The sequence below is a fragment of the Salmo salar genome, chromosome ssa21, assembly GCF_905237065.1.
Source record: "Salmo salar chromosome ssa21, Ssal_v3.1, whole genome shotgun sequence".
NCBI classification, from domain to species: Eukaryota; Metazoa; Chordata; class Actinopteri; order Salmoniformes; family Salmonidae; genus Salmo; species Salmo salar.
In genome coordinates, this window is record NC_059462.1 from 40,408,074 (window position 1) to 40,434,707 (window position 26,634).

At 43.6% G+C, this 26,634-nt stretch overlaps 3 protein-coding genes across 3 annotated transcripts in view; 2 read left to right on the plus strand and 1 right to left on the minus strand.

The window, feature by feature from the left end:
* The first annotated feature begins 4,681 nt into the window (after positions 1 to 4,681).
* Positions 4,682 to 6,155, plus strand: LOC123729584 (cGMP-specific 3',5'-cGMP phosphodiesterase 3). The gene is made up of 2 exons (XM_045704872.1): positions 4,682 to 5,175; positions 5,430 to 6,155. The coding sequence occupies exons 1-2, from the start codon at positions 4,915 to 4,917 to the stop codon at positions 5,595 to 5,597; spliced, it is 429 nt and encodes a 142-aa protein (XP_045560828.1). The 5' UTR covers positions 4,682 to 4,914; the 3' UTR covers positions 5,598 to 6,155.
* Positions 6,156 to 6,344: 189 nt separating this feature from the next.
* LOC106582357 (translin) lies at positions 6,345 to 11,114 on the plus strand. Its single transcript, XM_014165391.2, has 6 exons — positions 6,345 to 6,555; positions 6,810 to 6,903; positions 8,566 to 8,662; positions 8,879 to 8,994; positions 9,246 to 9,325; positions 9,466 to 11,114. Exons 1-6 carry the CDS (start codon positions 6,490 to 6,492, stop codon positions 9,694 to 9,696), a joined length of 684 nt encoding a protein of 227 aa, XP_014020866.1. The 5' UTR covers positions 6,345 to 6,489; the 3' UTR covers positions 9,697 to 11,114.
* Positions 11,115 to 11,355: 241 nt separating this feature from the next.
* Positions 11,356 to 26,634, minus strand: part of LOC106582309 (uncharacterized) — a 110,703-nt gene continuing 95,424 nt past the window's right edge. The window contains exons 5-9 of the mRNA XM_045704395.1: positions 26,312 to 26,501; positions 22,474 to 22,672; positions 16,366 to 16,964; positions 15,876 to 16,021; positions 11,356 to 14,477 (exon numbers count right to left, since the gene is read on the minus strand). Of these exons, the coding sequence (XP_045560351.1) occupies positions 13,658 to 14,477; positions 15,876 to 16,021; positions 16,366 to 16,964; positions 22,474 to 22,672; positions 26,312 to 26,501 (1,954 nt within the window). The 3' untranslated portion in view covers positions 11,356 to 13,657. The remainder of the gene's footprint in view (positions 14,478 to 15,875; positions 16,022 to 16,365; positions 16,965 to 22,473; positions 22,673 to 26,311; positions 26,502 to 26,634) is intronic.

The following is a 26,634-nucleotide window of genomic DNA, read 5'->3' on the forward strand; positions in this document are numbered from 1 at the left end:
CTCTCTTCTACCATTGTCTTAAATATATTTAATGGTCTCGTTGCAAAAGCTAAATTGTCGCAAGGGAACTTTTATTTATTTATTTATTTTATTTCACCTTTATTTAACCCGGGTAGCAAAGATTATAGCAAACACCACTGAAACTGAATTGGTGCTCGCTAGCTTTGCAAATTCAGCTATTGTTGGAAGCCAGCCAATATGAAACAAACTATTAAAATTACAAAAGGTTGCAGCATATGTTGTGTAAATGGTGAACTCATACAGCTGTCAACTCTTGTCATTTTAATCTGTTTCACATTTGCTAGCTACCTTTTAGATCGAAGCCAAATAGAATGATTGAAGATGATAGAAGCCCATCTCCTACTATAAATAACCTACACACTGTGTGTGTAGCCAGCCAGCCAGCCAGGTAGAAAAATGGCAGAAAAATAAAAGACGGACATCAGAGTATTTTTCAATACACCAAAACGCATAGTAAGAACCGTAGTAGCCTAATATCTCAAAGACTAGTTGATAAAATGTTTATAAGAAAGAAATGAAATTCTAATGGAAATGTTTCACAATGATGTCATTAGGCAGAGCAGGCAACAGATGGCACACAGACAGCAGAGTTGGGGACAGATATGCAGGGACAGACTGGCAGAGACAGGGAGTCTCAGGTAAGTTTGTTGAGTCTTTGTTTGGCAACATTATGAAAGGTTCTCCATTTTTTTTACTTGTAAAATAGGAACATAATTGGAAAATGCCATGGATACCCCCACTCTCAACTTAAACTGGTGACTGAACTAAGATTTGTTAAAGGCAATGGTATTGCTGTTGTTATTAGTTGTGTAGTTTTGGGTACCGGTAGTTAGGAGTACGGCAAACACCTTATTTCTTTGGTTCCTCAATATACATTTACCATATTACAATGTAGGCTATGTGTTACAGCACTACTTTTGGTGTCCCCCTCAGGAATTGCTCTTGAGAAAATTTCATGTAATTGTCCCCTCCAAAGTTGATATCAGATTTTCGCCCCTGTTTTCACCGTCTATTTTAACACAGTGTGAATGATAGCTTTAGATAGCCCCTTTACGGAACTGCCCCTGGCAAGAATATTGCCTCTTATGTGTGTATGAAAATCATTGCCAAAAGTTTGGCCAAGATGCTGAGCACATCAAAGGCTTGTGGTGTTTTGTTCACCTGCTGTGAAGAGAGCTCTGGGCAGTGTGTGTGTGTCTGATTGTGTGTTTGATTGCAAAACCCAACTCTGACAAACTAGTATTGATTGAAGTTTGTTACTTTCCAGATCTGTTCCGCTCGGCAGCTGAGGCGGGACCCCATGACATTCTGAAGCTGTACAACCCTATGGGCAACATCATCAACATCTCCCCGTGCCTGGAGCCCAACAGTCCTAACTCCTGCTATAAGCTGGAGGTGGTGGCTGCTGACTGCAACAGTGAGATGTTAGGTATTCTGTGCTATGGCACCAGAGCGATTGGGCTGACAGTGCCAGACTTGCATTGTTATTGTGTTCTAACTCTTGTTTGTTTCATAAGGGCCTGTACTGTATACTGTGTATATTGACTTTGGTATTTTAATCAATTGTGTACCTCATGTTGCAGGTGTGGAGCTTGCTGTGGCACTAGGATTTGACCTCTCCTCCATGGAGAAAAGGTAAAGAACATATACAGTACCAGTCAAAAGTTTGGACACACCTACTCATTCAAGGGTTTTTCTTTATTTTTAGTGAAGAGTGAAGGAAAAGCAGCCAACAAGTGCTCAGCATATGTGGGAATTCCTTCAAGACCATTGGAAAAGCATTCCAGGTGAAGCTGGTTGAGAGAATGCCAAGGGTGTGCAAAGCTGTCATCAAGGCAAAGGGTGGCTACGTTGAAGAATCTCAAATATAAAATATATTTTGATTTAACACTTATTTGGTTACGACATGATTCCGTATGTGTTATTTCATAGTTTTGATGTCTTCACTATTATTCTAAAATGTAGAAAAAAAGTATACTGCTCAAAAAATAAAGGAAACACTTTTAAACAACACAATGTAACTCCAAGTCAATCACACTTCTGTGAAATCAAACTGTCCACTTAGGAAGCAACACTGATTGACAATAAATTTCACATGCTGCTGTGCAAATGGAATAGACAACAGGTGGAAATTATAGGCAATTAGTAAGACATCCCCCAATAAAGGAGTGGTTCTGCAGGTGGGGACCACAGACCACTTCTCAGTTCCTATGCTTCCTGGCTGATGTTTTGGTCACTTTTGAATGCTGGCGGTGCTTTCACTCTAGTGGTAGCATGAGACGGAGTCTACAACCCACACAAGTGGCTCAGGTAGTGCACCTCATCCAGGATGGCACATCAATGCGAGCTGTGGCAAGAAGGTTTGCTGTGTCTGTCAGCGTAGTGTCCAGAGCATGGAGGCGCTACCAGGAGACAAGCCAGTACATCAGGAGACGTGGAGGAGGCCGTAGGAGGGCAACAACCCAGCAGCCATACCTCCGCCTTTGTGCAAGGAGGAGCACTGCCAGAGCCCTGCAAAATGACCTCCAGCATGCCACAAATGTGCATGTGTCTGCTCAAACGGTCAGAAACAGACTCCATAAGGGTGGTATGAGGGCCCGACGTCCACAGGTGGGGGTTGTGCTTACAGCCCAACACCGTGCAGGACGTTTGGCATTTGTCAGAGAACACCAAGATTGGCAAATTCGCCACTGGCGCCCTGTGCTCTTCACAGATGAAAGCAGGTTCACACTGAGCACATGTGACAGACGTGACAGAGTCTGGAGACGCCGTGGAGAACGTTCTGCTGTCTGCAACATCCTCCAGCATGACCGGTTTGGCGGTGGGTCAGTCATGGTGTGGGGTGGCATTTCTTTGGGGGGCCGCACAGCCCTCCATGTGCTCGCCAGAGGTAGCCTGACTGCCATTAGGTACCGAGATGAGATCCTCAGACCCCTTGCGAGACCATATGCTGGTGCGGTTGGCCCTGGGTTCCTCCTAATGCAAGACAATGCTAGACCTCATGTGGCTGGAGTGTGTCAGCAGTTCCTGCAAGAGGAAGGCATTGATGCTATGGACTGGCCCGCTTGTTCCCCAGACCTGAATCCAATTGAGCACATCTGGGACATCATGCCTCGCTCCATCCACCAACGCCACGTTGCACCACAGACTGTCCAGGAGTTGACGGATGCTTTAGTCCAGGTCTGGGAGGAGATCCCTCAGGAGACCATCCGCCACCTCATCAGGAGCATGCCCAGGCGTTGTAGGGAGGTCATACAGGCACGTGGAGGCCACACACACTACTGAGCCTAATTTTGACTTGTTTTAAGGACATTACATCAAAGTTGGATCAGCCTGTAGTGTGGTTTTCCACTTTAATTTTGAGTGTGACTCCAAATCCAGACCTCCATGGGTTGATAAATTGGATTTCCATTGATTATTTTTGTGTGATTTTGTTGTCAGCACATTCAACTATGTAAAGAAAAAAGTATTTAATAAGATTATTTCTTTCATTCAGATCTAGGATGTGTTGTTTAAGTGTTCCCTTTATTTTTTTGAGCAGTGTATTTCAAGGCCTACCTTCAAACTCAAAAACAGTCAAACAAGTCCTATATCGACATAACCTGAAAGGCTGCTCCGCAAGGAAGAAGCCACTGCTCCAAAACTGCCATAAAAAAAGCCACACTACGGTTTGCTACTGCACATGGGGACAAATATTGTACTTTTTGGAGAAATGTCCTCTGGTCTGATGAAACAAAAATAGAATTCTTTGGCCATAATTACCATCGTTATGATTGGAGGAAAAAGGGGGAGGCTTGCAAGCCGAAGAACACTATCCCAACCATGAAGCACAGGGGTGGCCGCATCATGTTGTGGGGGTGCTTTGCTGCAGAAGGGACTGGTGCACTTCACAAAATAGATGGCATCTTGAGGAAGTAAAATGATGTGGATATATTGAAGCAACATCTCAAGACATCAATCAAGAAGTTAAAGCTTGGTCACAAATGGATCTTCCAAATGGACGATGACCCCAATCATACTTCCAAAGTTGTGGCAAAATTGCTTAAGGACAACAAAGTCTAGGTATCGGAGTGGCCATCACACCGCCCTGACCTCAATCCTATGGAAAATTTGTGGGAAGAACTTAAAAAGTGTGTGCGAGCAAGGAGGCCTACAAACCTGACTCAGTTACACCAGCTCTGTCAGGAGGAATGGGCCAAAATGCACCCAACTTATTGTGTGAAGCTTGTGGAAGGCTACCTGAATCGTTTGACCCAAGTTAAACAATTTAAAGGCAATTCTACCAAATACTAATTGAGTGTATGTACACTTCTGACCCACTGGGAATGTGATGAAAGAAATAAAAGCTGAAATAAATCATTCTCTCTACTATTATTCTGACATTTCACATTCTTAAAATAAAGTGTTGATCATAACTGGCCTAAGACAGGGAATTTTTACCAAGGATTAAATGTCAGGAATTGTGAAACTGAATTTAAATGTATTTGGCTAAGGTGTATGTAAACTTCTGACTTCAACTGTATGTTATCACTTTAACTTCACACATGAGATCACATGTGAATTTCATATGATTTTCCATAAGGGAACTCAAGGCATTTTATTTATTATTCTTAGATGCATCCTGGCCACTGACATGACGAGGCATAACGAAATCCAGTTGAAAGCCTGGGGATCTTCCCAACTGGATTAAAGTGATGGTTATGTCCCCCCGTCTCCTTCCAGCTGATAATGATCATGATCAAAGTGAGTAACTTCAATGAGACACGGCCCATGAACGTGGCTGAGCCCTGGTTGGACTGCCTCCTGCAGGAGGAGTTCTACAACCAGGTAACAAACCACAACAACCCAGATATTGGTTATGTTCCAATATACACATTACTATGCATATAATGCATGGCTAAAACACTGCTTCCTTCTGAATGGTATAATAGAGTGGATCATACTAATTATGTCTGTGGTGTGGATTTTCTCATCACATCCTGTTCTCTACTGCTCTCTCTGAGTGACATGGAGAAGCTGGAGGGTCTTCCTGTGACTCCGTTCATGGACAGGGACAAGGTGACCCTGTCCATGAGCCATCCTCTCAGACAAGCTTCATTGGCTTCGTCCTATTACCTTTTCATGGAGCTGGACAACCTCTTCCCCTGCCTGGAGGTAAGATCTCCGTCTACAACCACTTATCTAATGTAGCTTCACTTTGTTTCAACTGCATCCACTAGCTGTGGAATGAAAAAGCTACCGGTACTCAGTCATATTTTAGAGTGAAAAAGGTGCTGGTACTCAAGCAGGAGAAAATGCAAGGTGCAGCCATGCCGGTACTCTGCACCGGTTGGCACTGGCCCAACTCAAGCAGCCATATTTGTGTAAACCACTCCAGAGTGACCCTTTTCCTCTCTGTGCCCCTGTAGCAGCACGTCATAGACCCAGTGCGTAAAGGCCCTGGACTACTACACAGAGATGGAGAAAGCACCAGAGAGAGAGAAACTGATCCGAGCACAGAGCGACAAAGCAGCCGCAGCCAAGAACAAGGATACTACACTTCAGAACCCACAGAACCATCAGAACACAGCAGATAGTACATCAGAGACTGGGAACACCTAGAAACCAGCCACATTGTGACGGCCTGCTGATAGGCTAGTCTACAGTATGACCAGGAGTAACCAACCAAACAATAGAAAGGACATTACTGTGACATTACTGACTGTGTCACAAATAGGGCTTTGTGTTGTGTGAATTGAAGCACTTTACTAATATGGCTCCTTTGGTCTTTGTAGAAAAGAGGTATTCACAGTCTTGTTACAGGACTTTTGTCTGCTGTTTTTTGCTACATAAATGTTTTTTTTACTGCATATATTCAGTATTTCAAAATATTTGTATATTAAGAATGGTTAAATACACTATGACATTCAAGACATCGCGAAGAATCAGCGTGCAGTTTCTTATTTTTTATTTAGTGCTATGCTTAAACAAAGCACCAGAGGTGCAGTTGTCTTTGAAAAATCGGGATAAAAGGTACATGGATTTGTCTTCACTGAATGTTGACGTGGATGTTTTCCATGCTGATAATGAAGGGTGGAAAAAGGGGGGTCAGAAATTGTATTTCACCTTTATTTAATCAGGTTGACCAGTTGAGAAATACGATCTATATAAAACAATTTTGCTTGTATTTTACTTTTAGATTGAGGTATTTTACTGATTATCAAAGAGACAAATAAACACAACAATCAAACGTTTTCATGTTTTAATATTATTCCACAATGTCGATTTTCATTATCTTGATCATAATTTGGTGACGCAAAAAAAAAATCGATATGGAAGAATGATGACATCACCTCAATGCGACACATTTACGAAGGACCCATGTGCACGCATTGGTATTTTTAGGTTTAGCTACCAACTGTTTTGATTCATTGTGCAAAAGAAAACTAGTTACCATATCCTTTACAAAATACAATAATTTGTAGAAAGATGTCTGTCCCGGAAATGTTCAGTTACATTCAGGGTTTTCTGAGTGCGGATCAAGAAATAAGAGAGGTAATGTTTCTGTCAACCGAGCTAGCGTTTGACTCAGTTGTACAGTCGGTGAGGTTTGCATTGAATAACATGTCCACTTAAAATGCGCTGTATGGTAAACTCTGCGTGCAATAAATGTTTTGCAGACATTTGCTATATAGCTAGTTAGCAGCTAACTACAGTCATTGCAATTGTTAGGAGGACACATGCAAGTATTTTGTTTTTGCAAATTCATGCCGTTGTCTAGCCAGCTAACGGCTCGTGTTATCTTCCAGGACATTCGAAAAGTGGTCCAGGTTCTGGAACAGACAGCGAGGGAGATCCTGACACTGCTTCAAAGTGTCCATCAACCAACTGGATTCAAAGAGAGTGAGTGCCCAATCACATGGGGTACATTCATTATTGCACCGTACCGAAACGTTTTTCAATCAAAACGTGAGTTTCTTATTAGAGAGTTTAGGCTAATAGTCAGATGTAATTACAGCTCCAACAATGCAGGACAAAGTGAAATAAAAACAATACAAATAAATAATAATGTTAACAACTGTGGCAATGATGCATCTAAGTGGGGTCATGTAGCTGACTCGTGGTGGCTATAGAGTACCACAGTATGAGTCATAATACCCATAAAACCTAGCGGTCAAACAGGGAAATGGTTCCAATCGTTTTACCACATTCATCTTTCCCATAGGGGATTTTAGAAACACTTAAAATAAGGGCTGTATTTAGTGTACGCTTACCCTGGCGTGACGTTTTGATAACCGTGTAAATCTCTCTAAGACAAGGTGACTTATCAATATATTTGCCTGTATTTGCCCCACAAAAAAATGAAATGCTAATTACCTGCTAATGTGGCTATCATAAACAACTACAAATGCCATGATGATCTGGATGAGACTGCCGAATCGAGGCAAAGGTAAGAATCTCTGGATTAACTAGCTAATGTTAGCACTGAACAGATTGGCTACAAATCTTTAAATGTACAATTCTGTGAACTGTCTTGTGCAGTATTTATTTTGTACTTTTTACCCCATTTTTCTCCCCAATTGGTATTTACAGTCTTGTCCCATCGCTGCAAATCCCGTATGGACTCGCAGAGGGGAAGGTCGAGAGGCATGCGTCCTCGGAAACGCAACCCTGCCAAGCCGCAGTGCTTTTTGACACACTGCTCGCTTAACCCAGAAGCCAGCCGCACCAATGTGTCGGAGGAAACACTGTACAACTGGCAACTGAAGTCAGCGTGCATGCGCCCTGACCCGCCACAAGGAGTCGCTAGAGTGCGATGGGACAAGCACCTCCCGGCCGGCCAAACCCTCCCTTAACCCGGACGACGCTGGACCAATTGTGAGCCGCCTTATGGGTCTCCCGGTCGCAGCCGGCTGCTACACAGCCTGGGATTGAACCCGGGTCTGTAGTGACGCCGCTATCACTGTGATGCAGTGCCTAAGACCACTGCGCCACTCGGCCCACAAGTTTTAAATTGACACAATAGCTGTTAGCAAAGGCGTACGCTAGGGATGATGTGCTGGAGCTTGCAGGGATTTGTAGTTTTGCATGATATCTTGTCCAGGTGGGTGAGGGAAGTGCAGTGGCGATTGCGTTGTCCGTGGATCTGTCAGGGCAGTAGGCGAATTGGAGAAGTTTGAGTGTGTCGGGGAGGGAGGAGGTGTTGTGGTCTTTGACTAGCCTCTCAAAGCACTTCATGACGACAGAAGTGGCAAGTTAATGTAGTCCCTCCCTGTTTTGGTCTGTTTTCATCTGTTTTACTCGTAGTCCAGGGTTCTATTCACTATCACTTGTGATGGCTTATCTTACTGATTGACTCACTGCTTTGCAGGTTCTCTGTCACCTTGCCATAACTGTTTCTGTTTTGTCCTGTCACGCTAGTTCCCAGTAAGTGTGCAATTGCACAGGAACTGTTTAGCACAGTCTGGATGTACTTTAGAGAGCTCAAAACCAGATTCCCTGTGGAGCAGTACTACATGTAGCTACATAAATCTCTCTTTCTTGTCCCCCTGTCTGTCACACTAGTTCCCAGTAAGTGCCAAAAGGCCAGGGAACTGTTTTGTACAGTCAGGACGCACCTTGGAGAGCTCAAAACCAAATTCCCAGTGGACCAGTACTACAGGTAGGCCCTACACATGGGTGAATCTAAAGTTGGCTACTTATTCGCAACAACTTATTCACAATTCCCTGTCCACAGAATGACATTCATAAGGGAAATTATAAATTACAAGTCTCTTTATTACCATGTTAAGTTAAGGAGAGATATTGTCTGTCTTCTCTCCTAGTTATTGAAAGGACAAACTAACATGTCATTTTCCATCCTCCACTCTGCTTCTAGGTTCCATGAGCACTGGAGGTTTGTTCTGCAGCGCCTGGCCTTCCTGGCAGCGTTCGTGGTCTACCTGGAGAGTGAGTCTCTGGTGACACGCGAAGAAGTGGCACAAATACTAGGAAGTAGGTGTCAGTTCATTTGGGTGCCTTTGTTTTAGCTTGCCCTGTTCCCCAGTGGATGGAGTTTGAACATTTTAGACCATTCCAATGGTAAATCTCCGCCCACACAGTGCACTAGGCAAGCTAAAACAAATGTACCCATTGCCTTGAGTTGAACTTTTCTCAAGGCAATGGGTGCATTTGCTGACTGTCCCTCTGTCAATCGGCAGTCAGGTAGTGCTGTGGTGGTCATACATTTTCCCTATTTATTGTAGTTGAGGTGGTGAGAGAGAAGGGATTCCATCTGGATGTTGAGGACTACCTGGCAGGTGTGCTGATCATGGCCAGTGAACTGGTGAGAATGAATTGAGTGGCATTGTACCATTTTAATATATCAGTACATTGGTTTATACAAAATGTAAGTTTTTTTTCGCTAATATATGATGGTTTATTAAACTGACTATTTAGATGTATAAACTCACCTGTTCTCTCTAGTCTCGCCTGGCAGTCAACAGCGTCACAGCAGGGGACTATAACCGGCCCCTCCGCATCTCCAACTTCATCAACGAGCTGGACTCAGGCTTCCGCCTGCTCAACCTGAAGAATGACCCCCTGCGTAAGCGCTACGATGGCCTCAAGTACGATGTGAAGAAGATAGAGGAGGTGGTCTACGACCTGTCTATCCGCGGCTTGGCCAAGGAGCAGGAGGCTGGGGGAGACAAGTAGAGCTGAGGATGTGGGGCCAGGGCGCTACCCTAGGCTGGGACCTGACCTCTCCATGACTGGGACAGTGGAGACTTGACCTGCTGGAAAGCAGGAATTGGAGGTCTGTGGCCCCCACAGCCTAGGACAGACTGATGTGTGTGTGTGTGTGTGTGTGAGGGAATGAGTCTGTCAGTGGGATTGGAAAGCCTTTTGTATAAAGGCACAGTTGTTTGAAGGGGAGGGGTTGTTACAGTTTGATACTGGTGATTGGAAATGTTAATTTAATGTCCAACATACTGTATGCCTGTTAAGTTTGTTGTTTTTGCTTTTCATACATTTTGTACAGGTCACCATCTATGTATTGAATTATTCATGTTCATTTCACTTTAGGGGTTGCTGACAGGGTGTACATTTCCACCCAAGAGAAAAGAAAGTGTTGACCACGATGTTGAAAAAGTGCTTAATTTTTGAGTTAAGCAAATAAAACATTTGGTTTTTGTGCTGTTTTTCTACCAAAAACCATCTGATATAACACAAGAACTTGCTTTTGACTAGTTTAGTCTTTCAATGTTCTGTTCACGGTTGATATCTCAATGTTAAAACATCCAACAAAGAAACAGCAAGGGGAGGTGCAGATCTAAGGCCACTTGATTCTATGTGTCTGGCTTTCGCATTTGCCATTTTCGCCATGTTCTTGCTTGCAATTCATATCTTCTCATTTAGTAACTGTTGTGACTCCAGCCTCATTTCCTGTTCCTTACTCTGATTTCCTGAAACATTGCATCTCTTTCTCAAGTCTTCCCTTAATTTCCTGTTTTCTGTTCGGTCTTCTCTCAGTCTTTCTCAATACAGAGGGAAGCAAGGAGACTAGGAGAGGACGAGGAATCTAAAGAGCCAGGGTTAATGTAAATTGTATTTCCTTGATTCCTTGTCCTCTGTCCTTGCCTCCTCCACAAAACGCATTGGAGAAGTATCTGAGGAGAAGAACCCCAGGTCTTCTGCGCCAATGTGCTTTGAGAATGCTAGGAGAGGGGATGTGAGGAATCTAGGAATTACAATTGATAACCATCCCAATTCAGGTCAGAATGGTATTGACAATGTCTAATGGCTTCTAATCACTCGGCTATATACACTGCAGACATGGCAGTGCCATTTAGAGACAGGAAAATACTGTACTTCATTCATGGCAAAGCTTTCAGTCTTAAAATATTGATTTTGATACATTGTTATGGCCAACTTCTATGCCTCTAATTCATATGTACTGTAGTTGAATTGTAGTAAATATAATTTACTGTATTGTTGCACTTTTTCCTATGTGCTTTTTTGTTTTAGTAAAAAAGTGTATTTGTGATTGCTTACAAACAATTCCATCTGATTTAAAGGAATATTGTATTTTATTTCTGAATTTGAAAATGTTCCAAGTAAATATTTCTAGCTAATGGTGTTTTGTTTAATTTTTCCTATTTGGTGTCAAAGAAGCACTTTTCACTGATTTCTCTTGTAAAGCGAGACTTCTGTCCAAACACTTAAGTCCAATAATTGCCTTGTTCCTTTTATGAATTAACCACGCCTTATTAGCATACAAGAACACCTCTTTCACTATTTCAGAATATGACTTACCTGATGATTCAAAGCACAATGGATAGCAATAAGTGGAAATGGGTAAAGTACAAAGAAAAATGTATTTAACATGTCATTTTTTAATATAATTCACAAAATCTTACATAAAGGAAATATCACATTAGGTCTAAAATGCAGAGGAAAAACATTTGACAGTCCAGCAGTTCTAGGATATTTTCAAAATGTTTACACAGCATCGGTCTTCCCATATACGGTAGTAATCATTTAGTGGAACAAGATGGAAGCTGAAAATTCAAACAATAGAAATAGAATGAGATTCTAATTCTATGATTGTAACAGTGTTGGCGCCATTGGAAGGTGATGAACAGTAAGAGACAGGCAGTAGTCTACTCCGTACATCATTCTCTGTCCAAAAACAGTGATTCACTACCTCCTTGACCTATGCTACTCCTGGACTAAACATAATCAGACTAAACAGTATATGTAGGTTAGATTTGTTTGATAAGAAGTATTGCCTTGACCTGCTGCATGTAGTCAGCTGTGGTCCTATATGTTTCCCTAACAAAGAGTTGTGTGAATAAACACAACTGACAGAATAAAGCTTTTGAAATCATGATTGGCAGATAGCATTTTTGAAGAGTGACAGTCGCACCATAATATGGATCTAGTTTGTAGTCTTAATTATAAAGTGCCTTCAGTTTCAGAAACAGACACAAAAACAGATTTTAGGAGAAGGGAAGTCACACTTGAGATAAGGGCACAGGTAAACTATGACATAATGTAGTAACACTAGCAGCCGATGGAGGGATTAGAACTGCCTGTAAATTCTGGCATCCAAAAAGATTTCACAAAATTTCAGATTAGTGAATGCAGTGTTCACACTGGTATAACCAGGCTATGTAAGCAGGCTTTTTAAGTGTCTTTCTGCTGCTACCTAGGGGCATTGGCCAGTCTGACTTGATGACCATTTCCAGATACTCAAAGTTTTATCAACATTACTGTGACTGGCAACAGAAGAAATGCTTTTTGTTCATTTAGAGTGAAATAAAAACCCATGGAACAAAAGCTCATAATTTCCCCATCTGATTGTCATGGAACAGCACACTGTGAAGACATTTGACTGGCGCTACTATGTCAGCTTTAGCTACTAAACTCATGGTCCAGGTTGACCCGTGTTTGAGGCCTTTCCACCTCCACTTTGGCCATGCTGTACTACCACATTCAGATACAGGTAAAGGCTTTGAGAGTTTGAATAAACAGTTGACAATACTGGTAGGGGCCAAACCAGGCCTAGGCTTGAAGTTCAAGTGCACATTCTTCTAGGGCCTAACCTCTAGCTCATTTGTGTCAATAATGTCACTTCCAGTCATAGGTGGGATAATAAGCTCTCAATTTCCCATAATTACGAAGTCTGACCAGATGTGGAAAAACTAAAATAAATAGCTAAAATTGCACAATTTATTGCTTCTTTGTGACTTGAGCCCACCCAGCACAGTGATACAAGTCAGTGGAGGCTGGTGGGGGGCACTATAGGAGGACAGGCTCATTGTAATGGCTAGAATACATGGAATGGTATCAAACACATCAAACATATGGAAACCACGTTTGACTCCGTTCCATTCATTCCATTTAAGCGCTTACAATAAGCCCGGTCTCCTATAGCTCCTCCCACCAGCCTCGTCTGATACAAGTATGTCCACAACCCTGGGTTCAAACTGTCCGACAGACAGTGTCTGCACAGCATCCATAGTAGGAAGTCACTGACGGACTTCCTACTATAGATGCCCTTTCTTGGATCTCTGCTGGCAGTGGACATTGCTACTGACACAGAGGGCAAAAGAAAGGGGGAAGAGGCCAGTGATTTTGACTTACCTTAGTCAGGTAAAATAAAAGTTCCTGTCTTTTTTTACTAAGCTGTAGTCCAAGTCCACAATGTATAATTTAACAGTAGTTTTTCACTCATTTGTGCATTTTCATTAACATTACAGAGTCATGTTTTTCAGTCATGTTTTTCCAATCATCAACTTCAACCATGCTTTTCAACACAGACACCAGTCAGTCAGTATACTGAAAACATCTCTTTCTTCAAGAGCAAACAGTTTTGACAATCAAGGCCAGCAGTGTTCCCAACCAAGTCTCCTTTTTTGGTCATCCAAGTGGCTGATCATTTTTAGACAGAAGCTAAAAACTATACCTTCATACGTTTCGTTACAGTATGCTGCACTTGCAGTTTTTCTTAGAAAAAAGTGCTATCCTCATCATAACATAGAACCTCACAAACCCCACCCTAAAACTTCAGAAACAAATCGCTCTACCATCCAGAAGCATGGTCAGTTCTTTTTGCAGTAGTAGTACATCTATTTACACTGGTATCCAGCCAGGGAAACGGTGTCCCTCAGTCTCAGGACCTGCCCTGGTTTGTGTTCATCATAATATTGGGGAGTGCGTTACGCCTCTTCCTCCACAGCCCCAGGTCACGGGTATACCTCTTGATCTGCCGGAACCACTGCTGCGTGCGGGGTTTATCCGAGGCCCTAAAAACAAAGGCCTCCTTACGTATGTCCAGCACCTCAAAGGTGTCCTCGCAGTCAGGGTCGGCCGACACCACACAGTTGGCCAGGCGGATGGGCTCTCTGAGCACGGTGAACTTCCCACTGCTCTTGTCTTTGATGAGCACCAGCACACCATCCCACACACCGTGCTCCTGCTGCTCCACCTTGGCCTCGCCGTCCGGCTGAGACAGACCCTCCCCAGGCCGCTGCGTACGCACCATCAACAGACTCTGGATGTTCTGGAACTTGAGGCCTTTACTGCCCTTCTTTACCCACTGTCCGTCTGCAGGCTGGGAGAGCTGCAGGGGCCCCTCCATGACGAAGCGTGTGTTCTCCCTGGCCCAGCCCACAGTCTTCATGGACATCTCCCGCATCTCAATGTTAATGACCTCGCGGTTCTTGCGGCTGTCGCGGCGAAAGGAACGCAGAGTCCAGGTCAGGGTTCCTTCCTGCTTGGTCTTCATGTTGATGTGCTCCAGGTGAGACTCCACGCGGCTCTTGGCCTCTCGGAGACGGCCATGGTCGGGGTGGCACTCCATGGTGACCTTGCTGATGCGGCTCAGGAGGAGGGGGTACTTGGTGACCCTCTGAAGGGGAGCCATGAGGAAGGAGCGCAGGTTCATACGCCGCAGGGCTGTGTTGTCATTCTGGGACACGTCCAGGAAGATCCTGAGAGAGGGAGGGAGAGAGAGAGAGAGAGAGAGAGAGAGAGAGAGAGAGAGAGAGAGTGAAAGAGAGAAGGAGAGAGACAGAGTGATATTAACATACTGTTTAATTGTGATCGTAGGCCAGAGAGTCTCAGATTTAATTGTAAAGTTTAGAGCAGTGGGAATCACAAGGCAATACAGGGTGAGTCATTATAGATGAGATGTGAAGTAGTTGCCTGGGTCTAAAAATAGTAATGACTTCATCACCGTTCTCAGAATAGGTCCAGTTATGAATTAATGACAACCTTCTGTCTCTTCCATTAAGAATAACACAGCGTAGTGAGAACTTAGGGTTCCAAGTTACTGTTCTTCTGCTCTTAGAGCACAGAAGAGAGTTCTGCTCAGTGGAAATTTCCAAAACAACACGTTCTTTTTCACTTGATCTCGATCTTGAATAAGGAAAAAGTAAAAAACAAAGTTCCCTTATTTGTAACTATAATACAGAAAACAATAATTGATAAAATCCTGCAAGTACCCGTACAGTATAAACTACCAATATACAGGCGCATCCAATCGGACTGAGAGACTGAAAAACAGCTTCTACACTATATATGCAAAAGTATGTGGACACCCCTTGAAATTAGTGGATTCGGCTATTTCAGCATCACCCGTTGCTGACAGGTAAATCGAGCACACCGCCATGCAATCTCCATAGACAAACATTGACAGTAGCATGGCCTTACTGAAGAGCTCAGTGATTTTCAACGTGGCACCGTCATAGGATGCCACCTTTCCAACAAGTCAGTCGCGTGCCACCAATTCATCCCAAAGGTGTTCGATGGTGTTGAGGTCAGAGCTCTGTGTAGACCAGTCAAGTTATTCCACACAGATCTCAACAAACCATTTCTGTATGGACCTCGCTTTCTGCACGGGGGCATTGTCATGCTGAAACAGGAAAGGACCTTCCCCAAACTGTTGCCACAAAGTTGGAAGCACAGAATCGTCTAGAATGTCATTGTATACTGTAGCGTTAAGATTTCTCTTCACTGGAACTAAGGGGCCTGAACCATGAAAAACAGCCCCAGACCATTATTCCTCCTCCACCAAACTTTATAGTTGGCACTATACATTCGGGCAAGTTGCGTTCTCCTGGCATTGAAGGCGTGTCCACATACTTTTGTATATATAATGTATATATTTATATTCCGGACTCTGACATTGCTCGTTCACATATTTCTTAATTTCTTTCTTTTTCTTTTTGGGGGATTTGTGTGTATCATTTTTTATTGTTCAGAATTACTGCAATGTTGGAGCTAGAAACATAAGCATTTTGCTGCACCTGCGATAACATCTGTAAAATATGTGTACGGGACAAATAAAATGTGATTTGATCTTTGAAGTGTTACTTTACAGTCTTTACCTCAGCAGTTCTTTCTCCTTCTCCAGGGTGTTGAGCATGTTGACAGATGTGGACTGCTGCAGGCAGTATGTCTGGAAGGCTGGCAGCATGTTGACAAACTCCAGGAACATCTCTCCAATGCACACTGTTAGCAGGTCCTCATCTCCCTGCGAGGGAACAAGCAAAGACATAGATTTAGAACATCTCTATAGGGCAATAGTATGACCACCGTGTAATCTCAGAACACAGAACCAAAACTTGTGTGCACTAGCTAGCACGAGAGATTAACCACAGTGCAACCACAAGACACTGTGTCACTTTTTCAACATGACTTATACCAAACTAATGTCGAGTTAAGTAAAAATCAATCATGCTTTTTGACGAATCACCAGGCCACTGATATAGAATAACATGAGTGACTGGCGTTCTTTCTGAAGTCGGCTTATCACCTAGTCAATGACCACTGATATACAATAACATGAGTGACTGGTGGTGGTTTTATCTGACTCACCTGGTCGAAGGCCTGGTCGATGCTGTCCTGCAGATGTTCAGTGAAGCGTTCGTTGACGTCTATGAGCTCCTGAACGTTGCTGAACACCACGGTCAGCTGTTCTGAGGTCAGCAGCCCGGCGCTCTGCATGGGACAGTAGAACTCCTCCTTGATGATCCTTAGGTCCTCCCCATAACTTGACTCAGTGTTCAGGAACTCCAAGATGGCTTCCTTCCTCTCCGTCCTCAGCTTGGAGCAGCGCTCACACATACCGGTCCCCTCCCCCTCTGTCCGGGCCACCCCATGCCCGTCTCTCTGGCCACAGTCTGGGCAGGGTCTCTGGGCCTCCCAGGCCCTGAGAGAGGCAGAGGGTCTCTTCCAGCCGCGGGCCAGGCAGGGTCCAATCCCGCTGTCCACCCGTTCTACCTCGGCCCCTCCACTGTGGTGTACTCTCCGGGGTTCGTCGTCATCATCGCGGTCGTCACACAGGCCCACCACACCACTGTCGGCACTTAGACTGCTCACGGTGCTCCAGCGGTGCTGTCCACCACGCGTCACACCCAGACTCCCTAGACGCCCTTCACCGCGGGGTTCAGAACGGACCCGCACCGAGGCAGGAGCTGTGGGACAAACACACACAAGAAGGGAGGTTAGAGACTAGTCACACAAGTGAACTGTTGTAGGCTTTTAGTTATACTGTTTTTTGGGACATAAGCAGTGGCAACCCGCCATTCAGGGCAGGTGGAGCCACCTGTTTTGAGACCCACATTTTTAGCTAAAAAAAAAATATATATATTATACATTATATTTTTTTTTGGGGGGGCTTACCTGTTTTGCATGTTATTTTGGCATTAATACATGTCACATATCTGTTTGCAAACAATGTAAAAAAATAAATAATAATAATTTGAGTTAATAAAGCCGCATACAAACATGGTCTCTTTTTTGTTTTCTTGAGTAAGGCAGCTCCAAAATGCAGGTGTTTCAGCCGAGCTCAGTGCTTTCTGTGGTGGTGGGGCAGCCAGCGGAAAATATGGAGAGTAGGGGTTGGTAATGTTCTCTAGTTGCCCCATGATTAGCTCAGTGTTCTTGTCACTCGTGGGGACAGTATGTCACCGCCAAGCCCCTTGGGAGCTGCCATAGAGATACATTAGAAGTGCCCATCCAAGAAGGCTCAAGGTCATTGGCCACAGATAAAATGACGTCAAATCACATTATATCTACAGTTGCTTTGATTGGCCTGATCATGTCAACATCATACTTTCAAAGTCTTAGCGACCGGGAGACCCATGGGGTAGCGCACAATTGGCCCAGTGTCGTCCAGGTTAGGGAAGGGTTTTTGGCCGGCAGGGATGTCCTTGTCCCATCGCGCACTAGCGACTCCTGTGGCGGGCCGGGCGCTGGCTTACGGGTTAAGTGGGCATTGTGTCAAGAAGCAGTGCGGCTTGGTTGGGTCGTGTTTCGGAGGACGCACGGCTCTCGACCTTCGCCTCTCCCGAGTCCGTTTGGGAGTTGCAGCGATGAGACAAGACTGTAACTACCAACTGGATACCAAGAAATTGGGGAGAAAAAGGGATTTTTATTTTTTTTTTAAACGGTATCGGAAATTCAACAATGAGTGGTTTGGAAGAAATCAGTGACAGTGGCTAACTGCAAATATCACTGGCCTGCTATTCAGCGGAGTGGCTGTGTGGTCCCAAATCTGGGATTAAGTGTCTCTTTTCCAAGTTTAAAATGATAAACATTCAACATTGGCCATGCTGTCAATGAAGCATGATTTGTGCAGCGCACAAAATAACTGTTAATTCAGAACTGAGAGAACTTGACTTCAGTGAGTTCAAGACAACTGGGAATTCCGGAAAAAACGAGCTCCGACTGGGAAATACGTTTTGATCGGTCATCCAACTCGGAATTGTAAGTCGGGAACTCGGGCCTCTTTCTAGAGCTATGACCTGTAGATCAATGACATCATCATGATTCAACCTTGTTTTTTTCTGAGTTCCCAGTTGTCTTGAAAGCACCATACATCTAGAGAATGCCAGACTTTAATGACAAAATTTGCCCACGAAGGACCGCCGTGCCACCTTCAAGTGAACACAGCACAACAAGGTGGGTCCAAAAATGTATTGTATGATGTAATATGCCAGGGAGATATGTATACTGTAGCTAAGAAAGTAATACTAAGTGTATGTTGTGTAGTAAGCTGTTAGCAGCCCATGTGCCTCACCCTAATAATTTGGTCTATTTACACCTCTTAATTTCTCCTACTGTTCTGACTTGGTGGTGCACATGTAGCCTATAACCTGTTTTAGAGAAACGTAATCATCAAATTTTGTAAGAGCTTTCATTGTCTGCTTATATGCCCCTTTTATTTATCAGACGGTTCTAACTTGGTATACATGGAGAACACTGTAAGAACGGCCCATGTTCTGAATTCTGTTGCTGTACATTTCAAACTTGCTAAACAAATAATTATATTGACTACGTCCGTCCTAGCTCACTCATTAATGGCGTAATCGAAATTACGGATTGCCTATTATCTGCATGTCGTCCCCTTATGCCATAGTTTGTACATCTCAATTGTCATTAAAAACCACATTTGTATAAGCAAGTTAGCCATATCAGCTATGACTTTATAAAAGGCAGTAAATGAGGCTGAATGAACTGTTTCGCTGCCAGACAAGGCTCCGCTGATAGCCAGGTGTAGCAGTGGTAAGACGTTGGGACTGCTTTTGGGACAGCTTTATGTAGGCCCTAACAGTTTGTGGGCACGGATTGTCACCGTTATAGTGCAATTAATATATTGTTTAGTGTTGTGTTGTGTAGCGGCTTTGCTGGCATGCATCCCACTTTATATATATATTTTTGTCCCCACCAAGATTTACATGCTAATATCACCACTCGACATAAGCAACAAATTATTTTGTTGTAAGTGAACAAGAGACCTCACTTCTATGCTTGAACATTCATTACTTTATTGTAATGCTTGTTGTAATGCTAAATGATAGAGATTGATTACATAGTCAGATATGTAAAGGACAATCCCCCCTCCCTTCTGTTCACCTCTAGGTTTAACCCTTGTTCTGGCATGTCAATAGTGCATAAAGGTCAACATTAACATATCGAGAGTTTGGGAATATAAGGTTCTATCTGCATTTTTGTGAAACATTTAGTTACTGACATAGTCTTGTTCTGGTAAATGTCCTCTACCTAAATTGTACTCTAAAAACCCCAATTAATGTTGATACAGTTGAAGTCAGAAGTTTACATACACTTAGGTTGGAGTCATTAAAACTCGTTTGTCAACCACTCCACAAATTTCTTGTTAACAAACTATAGTTTTGGCAAGTCGGTTAGGACATCTACTTTGTGCATGACACAAATAATTTTTCCAACAATTATTTACAGACAGATTATTTCACTTACAATTCACTGTATCACAATTCCAGTGGGTCAGAAGTTTACATACACTAAGTTGACTGTGCCTTTAAACAGCTTGGTAAAATCCAGAAAATGATTTCATGGCTTTAGAAGCTTCTGATAGGCTAATTGACATCATTTGAGTCAATTGGAGGTGTACCTGTGGATGTATTCCAAGGCCTACCTTCAAACTCAGTGCCTCTTTGCTTGACATCATGGGAAAATCAAAAGAAATCAGCCAAAACCTCAGAAAAAAAATTGTAGACCTCCACAAGTCTGGTTCATCCTTGGGAGCAATTTCCAAATGCCTGAAGGTACCACATTCATCTGTACAAACAATAGTACGCAAGTATAAACACCATGGGACCACGCAGCCGTCATACCGCTCAGGAAGGAGACGCGTTCTGTCTCCTAGAGATGAACGTACTTTGGTGCGAAAAGTGCAAATCAATCCCAGAACAACAGCAAAGGACCTTGTGAAGATGCTGGAGGAAACGGGTACAAAAGTATCTATATCCACAGTAAAACAAGTCCTATATCAACATAACCTGAAAGGCCGCTCATTAAGGAAGAAGCCACTGCTCCAAAACCGTCATAAAAAAAGCCAGACTACGGTTTGCAATTGCACATTGGGACAAAGATCGTACTTTTTGGAGAAATGTCCTCTAGTCTGATGAAATAAAAATAGAACTGTTTGGCCATAATGGCCATCGTTATGTTGGGAGGAAAAATGGGATGCTTGCAAGCCGAAGAACACCATCTCAACCGTGAAGCACGAGGGTGGCCGCATCATGTTGTGGGGGGTGTTTTGCTGCAGGAGGGACTGTTGCACTTCACAAATTAGATGGCGTCATGAGTAAGGAGAATTATGTGGATATATTGAAGCAACATCTCAAGACATCAGTCAGGAAGTTAATGCTTGGTCGCAAATGGGTCTTCCAAATGGACGATGACCCCAAGCATACTTCCAAAGGGGTGGCAAAATGGCTTAAGGACAACAAAGTCAAGGTATCGGAGTGGCCATCACACCGCCCTGACCTCAATCCTACGGAAAATTTGTGGGCAGAACTGAAAAAGCATGTGCGAGCAAGGAGGCCTACAAACCTGACTCAGTTACACCAGCTCTGTCAGGAGGAATGGGACAAAATTCACCCAACTTATTGTGGGAAGCTTGTGGAAGGCTACCAGAAACATTTGACCAAAGTTAAACAATTTAAGGGCAATGCTACCAAATACTAATTGAGTGTATGTAAACTTCTGACCCACTGGGAATGTGATGAAAGAAATAAAAGCTGAAATAAATAATTCTCTCTGCTATTATTTTGACATTTCACATTCTTAAAATAAAGTGGTGATCCTAACTGACCTAAAACAGGGAATTCTTACTAGGATTAAATGTCAGGAATTGTGAAAAACTGAGTTTAAATGTATTTGGCTAAGGTGTATGTACACTTATGACTTCAACTGTAAGTCCAAAAGAATACAATATTTAAATTGCTGATGCCATTCAAACTAATGAGGGTTCAGAACTTTAAAGACAATTATCTCAGAATCATCTTTTTGCAGATGGAACCAAGCTCACGGTATGACATATTGACTAACATATTCCCTAACATGTCAGATAGTTTCATGTTGAGGAGGCAGGGTGTTAACACAAAGGGTATTGAAGAGTGAAAGCTCAGAAATAGGGTCAATATGTTGTTATATAACCCAGCCCTCTTAGAAAAAAGGGTTCTTCGGCTATCCTCATAGGAGAACCATTTTTGGTTCCAGGTAGAACCCTTTTTGGTTCCAGGCAGAACTCTTTTGGGTAGAACCCTCTGGGTATAGGGTTTTTAAAATGGTTCTCCTATGGGGACAGCCGAAGAACCCTTTTAGGTTCTAGATAGCAACTTTATTTCTAAGAGTGTATCGTAAAGAGACAAAACTTAATAGGCTTTTACTCTTCAAAACAGGCCCAATCTTAAATTACTGTAAGGGCCTCTGAAAAAAGCTATTTAAAAATCATACACGATAGCTAGTTACTTTATACTGATTCAGAGGGCTGCCCTGCACACAATCGGAGGAGAACAGAGAGCTCAAGCTCTAAATATGAGTGCAGTGATTCGGAAAGATCTAAACTGTCCTGAAGGAAGCTGTTTCAATAGCAAAGACACAATCACACTGCAGTGGTGAGGTCCATAATGTAAAGCTAGCACTTTAGAAAGAGAGGTCACAGTCAAGAATAATACAATTTGTGGCATGACATGATAGCCTGAGGTTGGGTTCATGTGTGTGGGTGTTTGTTTCTTAACCTGGCTCATTGTTAGAGTATCTGTGCCTGTACATGGGCTCCATGCCAGACAAGGCCGCTGGGAAGACTGCCCAAAGGGTAAGTAGGATGAGAAGGGTGAGTGTAATGAATCATGTGGGTAGTTGGGTGGAAGGGTGCGTTGTCAGGATTGGCTAGGGGAATTACCCCCGAAGAGAGGTTAGTGTTAGGGGTTCAATGACAAAGTAGTTAGGATCGTACACAAAGTAGACTCCAATATCTTCCTTTTGTGATTTTAATGCCTTTTTGCAGCAGCAGCAGCAGGGGACTAGAATAGGGCCCACTCATTCAAACACACACCTTTACTGTAGCACGTATCATCCCATCGGGACATTTGGTTTGTACAACACTAGATACAGCATAGAGACAAGACACCCATGTACAGTAGCTCCACCCACCACTGTCCCTGTCCCGTCGCTGGCTGTGGAGGCGTGCAGCGGCAGCGATCTTCATCTCCAGCTGTTTGCGCTTGGCGGCGTCGGCCGGCATGGGGTCGCTGTAGTGGGGCCGGAGGCGGCACTCGCGCTGGGCCCTCACCGATTCGGCCGGTTCATAGGCTGCGTCCGAGCTGGAGCGCCTGCAGCCCAGGCCAGAGTGCTGCTGATTGGAGAGACACACCTGTCAATCAACTGAATATGTCAACAGCTATTGAAAGAGCCCATGGACTGTTAGAGACAGAGTGAGAGGGAGATGGTAACGTGAGAGACCTATAGAATGTGGGTTGGCTGTATTACACACTCAGGGTCTGAGAGCATGTACTGTAGCATACAATTTTCCTGCTAATGGTGCCATCACCATCTCAATCTCAACAGATATTGATCCATTCTGAACCTGGTAGGTTTGACTAATGAAATGGTGTTTAATATCCTGAGAGATAGACTGTACTGTTAATATGATACTAGAGGTCGACCGATTTAAGATTTTTCAGCGCCGATACCGATTATTTGAGGACTAATTAATCGGTACATTTTTATATATATATTTGTAATAATGACAATTACAACAATACTGAATGAACAATGAACACTTTTATTTTAACTTAATATAATACATAAATAAAATCTATTTAGTCTCAAATAAATAATGAAACATGTTCAATTTGGTTTAAATAATGCAAAAACACAGTGTTGGAGAAGAAAGTAAAAGTGCAATATGTGCCATGTAAAAAAGCTAACGTTTAAGTTCCTTACTCAGAACATGAGAACATATGAAAGCTGGTGGTTCCTTTTAACATGAGTCTTCAATATTCCCAGTTAAGAAGTTTTAGGTTGTAGTTATTATAGGAATTATGACGCGTCGACTATTTCTCTCTATACCATTTGTATTTCATACACCCTTGACTACTGGATGTTCTTATAGGCACTATAGTATTGCCAGCCTAATCTCGGGAGTTGATAGGCTTATTATAGGCACTATAGTACTGCCAGCCTAATCTCGGGAGTTGATAGGCTTAAAGTCATAAACAGCACTGTGCTTCAAAGTATTGCTAAGAGCTGCTGGCAAACGCAGTAAAGTGCTGTTTGAATGAATGCTTACAAGCCTGCTGCTGCCGTCCACCGCTCAGTCAGACTGCTCTATCAAATATCAAATCATAGACTTAATTATAATAAACACACAGAAATACGAGCCTTTGGTCATTAATATGGTCAAATCCGGAAACTATCATTTCGAAAACAAAACGTTTATTCTTTCAGTGAAATACGGAACCGTTCCGTATTTTATCGAACGGGTGGCAACCCCAAGTCTAAATATTGCTGTTACATTGCACAACCGTCAATATTATGTCATAATTATGTAAAATTCTGGCAAATTAATTGCGGTCTTTGTTCGGAAGAAATGGTCTTCACACAGTTCGCAACGAGCCAGGCGGCCCAAACTGCTGCATATACCATGACTCTGCTTGCACTGAACGCAAGAGAAGTGACACAATTTCCCTAGTTAATATTGCCTGCTAACATGCATTTCTTTTAACTAAATATGCAGGTTTAAAAATATATACTTCTGTGTATTGACTTTAAGGAAGGCATTGATGTTTATGGTTAGGTACATTTGTGCTTTTTTTGCGAATGTGCTTTTGTTAAATCATCACCCGTTTGGCGAAGTTGAAGTAGGCTGTGATTCGATGATAAAATAACAGGCACCGCATTGATTATATGCAATGCAGGACAAGCTAGTTAACCTAGTAATATCATCAACCATGTGTAGTTAATTAGTGATTATGTGAAGATTGATTGTTTTTTATAAGATAAGTTTAATGCTAGCTAGCAACTTACCATGGCTCCTTGCAGCCACAAGGTCCTTTTGATGCTGCACTCGCGTAACAGGTCGTCAGCCTGCCATGCAGTCTCCTCGTGAATTGCAATGTAATCAGCCATAATCGGCGTCCAAAAAGGCCGATTACCGATTGTTATGAAAACTTGAAATCGGCCCTAATTAATCGGCCAGGCCATGCCGATTAATCGGTCGACCTCTATATGATACCCTTGACTCTGAGAGGCTGTCAATGTTGTATGTACTCAGACAGACCAAGGGCACATATCTGTGTCTGTTTCCTTCACGGAATGACTTGGGATGCCGTGGGATGGAACAGGAATGCTAGGGAAGCCTTGGGATGGAATAGGAATGCTAGGGAAGCCTTATAATGGAATGGGAATGCTAGGGAAGCATTGGAATGGAATGGGAATGCTAGGGAAGCATTGAATGGAATGTGAATGCTAGGGAAGCCTTTGAATGGAATGGGAATGCTAAGGAAGCATTGGAATGGAATGGGAATGCTAGGGAAGCATTGGAATGGAATGGGAATGCTAGGGAAGCATTGGAATGGAATGGGAATGCTAGGGAAGCCTTTGAGATTTTAGAAAATACCCCAAATACTAGAGACAACATTATGAGTCTATTATAGCCTGACACAATGGCACCAATGCTAGGTGGATTGCATGGATTGCATTGGTGTAAGTCAAATTATTCCTGCATACATCACGGTGGGTCTCATCATGGAACTAAAGATCAGGTGAAAGGTCATCAGACTGACAGGGTGACCCCCTGACCCCTCACCTCTCTACAGACGCTCATTCAGCATCATTAGTGATCGACATAGCTGAATGACAGCAGCTCATTGATTGACAGGTAGGTCATCATCAATCGGCCCCCAAACTGCTAACGTCTAGACTCTGTGGTTCCTAGCATCAGCTTGATAAACAACACATAGCTGCAGACCTACGTATGATGAACAACATGACTGTGGCTGAAAACTAAGGGCATTGGGGTATGTTTTCATATCCAACGAGACACAGGTGGGAAATATGACACGTAGCTAGGGCTCAGGTATCACACAGAATAATTAATGATGCGGTTGGATGCGGGTATTAATGAATTGCGGTTGGCCATGACTGGAAAAATGCACTGCCATTCTCCATGCATTAAATAAGCCGGTGCATGCAACAGCAACAATGACTGAGCTATGAACAAAAAGCAGTGGTGGAATATATGATGTTAGCGTTCGTTCTCACCTATAGCATCCTTCCTCATACAAAATACATGACGGACTGTCAGCCATAAACCCAACTACCCTGGTTGTCGATACGTGATGCTTGATGCTGTAACATCAACCCCAGCAGAGGCAGAGACGTGTTGGTTGGATTATTGCACAAATTAACACAATGCAACGACAGCTACCGACAGACGGCTAGCAGCTGGGTAGCTGCGTTTCACACAGAGAGGACAGGAGGACAGACAGCCGAGCCAGCCAAGCAGAACAGCACACAGATGAGATGAAGAAGCCCCGTCAGTTACCACCATGAACCTGCTCTTTAATCCTCCCTCTCTGCTGAGTCCTGTTCCCAGGCAGACGCAGAGCTGAGCTGGGAGGAAGACGCTGAGGCTGCGGCTGCATGCCTGCCTGCCTGCCTGCCTGCCTGCCTGCCTGCCTGCCTGCCTGCCTGCCTGCCTGCCTGCGGTTGTCAGGGGCTCATCACAGACGTCTGTCTGGCTCTGTGTGTGTGTCTGCAGCCTGCTGCCTGCCTGGAAACGCAGTCCCTCTGTTCTGTTCCGCTCTGTTCTGCCCAAACCATCCTCACATGCCCCTGTCTGTGTGCGTGCTACAGCCCACCACTGTCTCCAGCATATTGAGTGAGAGACAGATAGAGAGAAAGGGTCAAAAATGAAAATGAATAATGATGTGGTGAAGTAGAGAGAAAGAGAGAGAGAGAGAGAGAGGGGGAGAGAGATTCCTCTTACGCATTCTGCAGCTAGTTCTTCTCCTCCTCCTGCTGCAGGCTCGTCGCAAGCCTCCTCTCCACAGGCCGTCGCGGTTGTCATGGAGACGGTGGAGGGTTGAAAATCTGGTGGGGGAGCGATGTTAGCGCTGTCGTCCTGGTCACCTGACAGCCTGACGGGGGCCTCTGCCGCTGCAATCTCTGCACTGCAGCTGGAGAGAGAGAGAGAGAGAGAGAGAGAGAGGTGTTGGAGAAGACAGGAGAGAACAGGAGAGAGAGAGGGGGAATGACGAGAGGTGTTGGAGAAGACAGGAGAGGATGGAATTATGATTCCTGGCACTTCTC

Excerpts from the sequence above, each read along its gene's own strand:
- LOC123729584 (XM_045704872.1), top strand. The coding sequence starts at position 4,915 with ATGGCTAAAACACTGCTTCCTTCTGAATGGTATAATAGAGTGGATCAT. Across the intron at positions 5,176-5,429 it reads ACCTCTTCCCCTGCCTGGAG|CAGCACGTCATAGACCCAGT; the intron begins GTAAGATCTCCG and ends GTGCCCCTGTAG.
- LOC106582357 (XM_014165391.2), top strand. The coding sequence starts at position 6,490 with ATGTCTGTCCCGGAAATGTTCAGTTACATTCAGGGTTTTCTGAGTGCG. Across the intron at positions 6,904-8,565 it reads ACCAACTGGATTCAAAGAGA|TTCCCAGTAAGTGCCAAAAG; the intron begins GTGAGTGCCCAA and ends CTGTCACACTAG. Across the intron at positions 9,326-9,465 it reads TGATCATGGCCAGTGAACTG|TCTCGCCTGGCAGTCAACAG; the intron begins GTGAGAATGAAT and ends TGTTCTCTCTAG.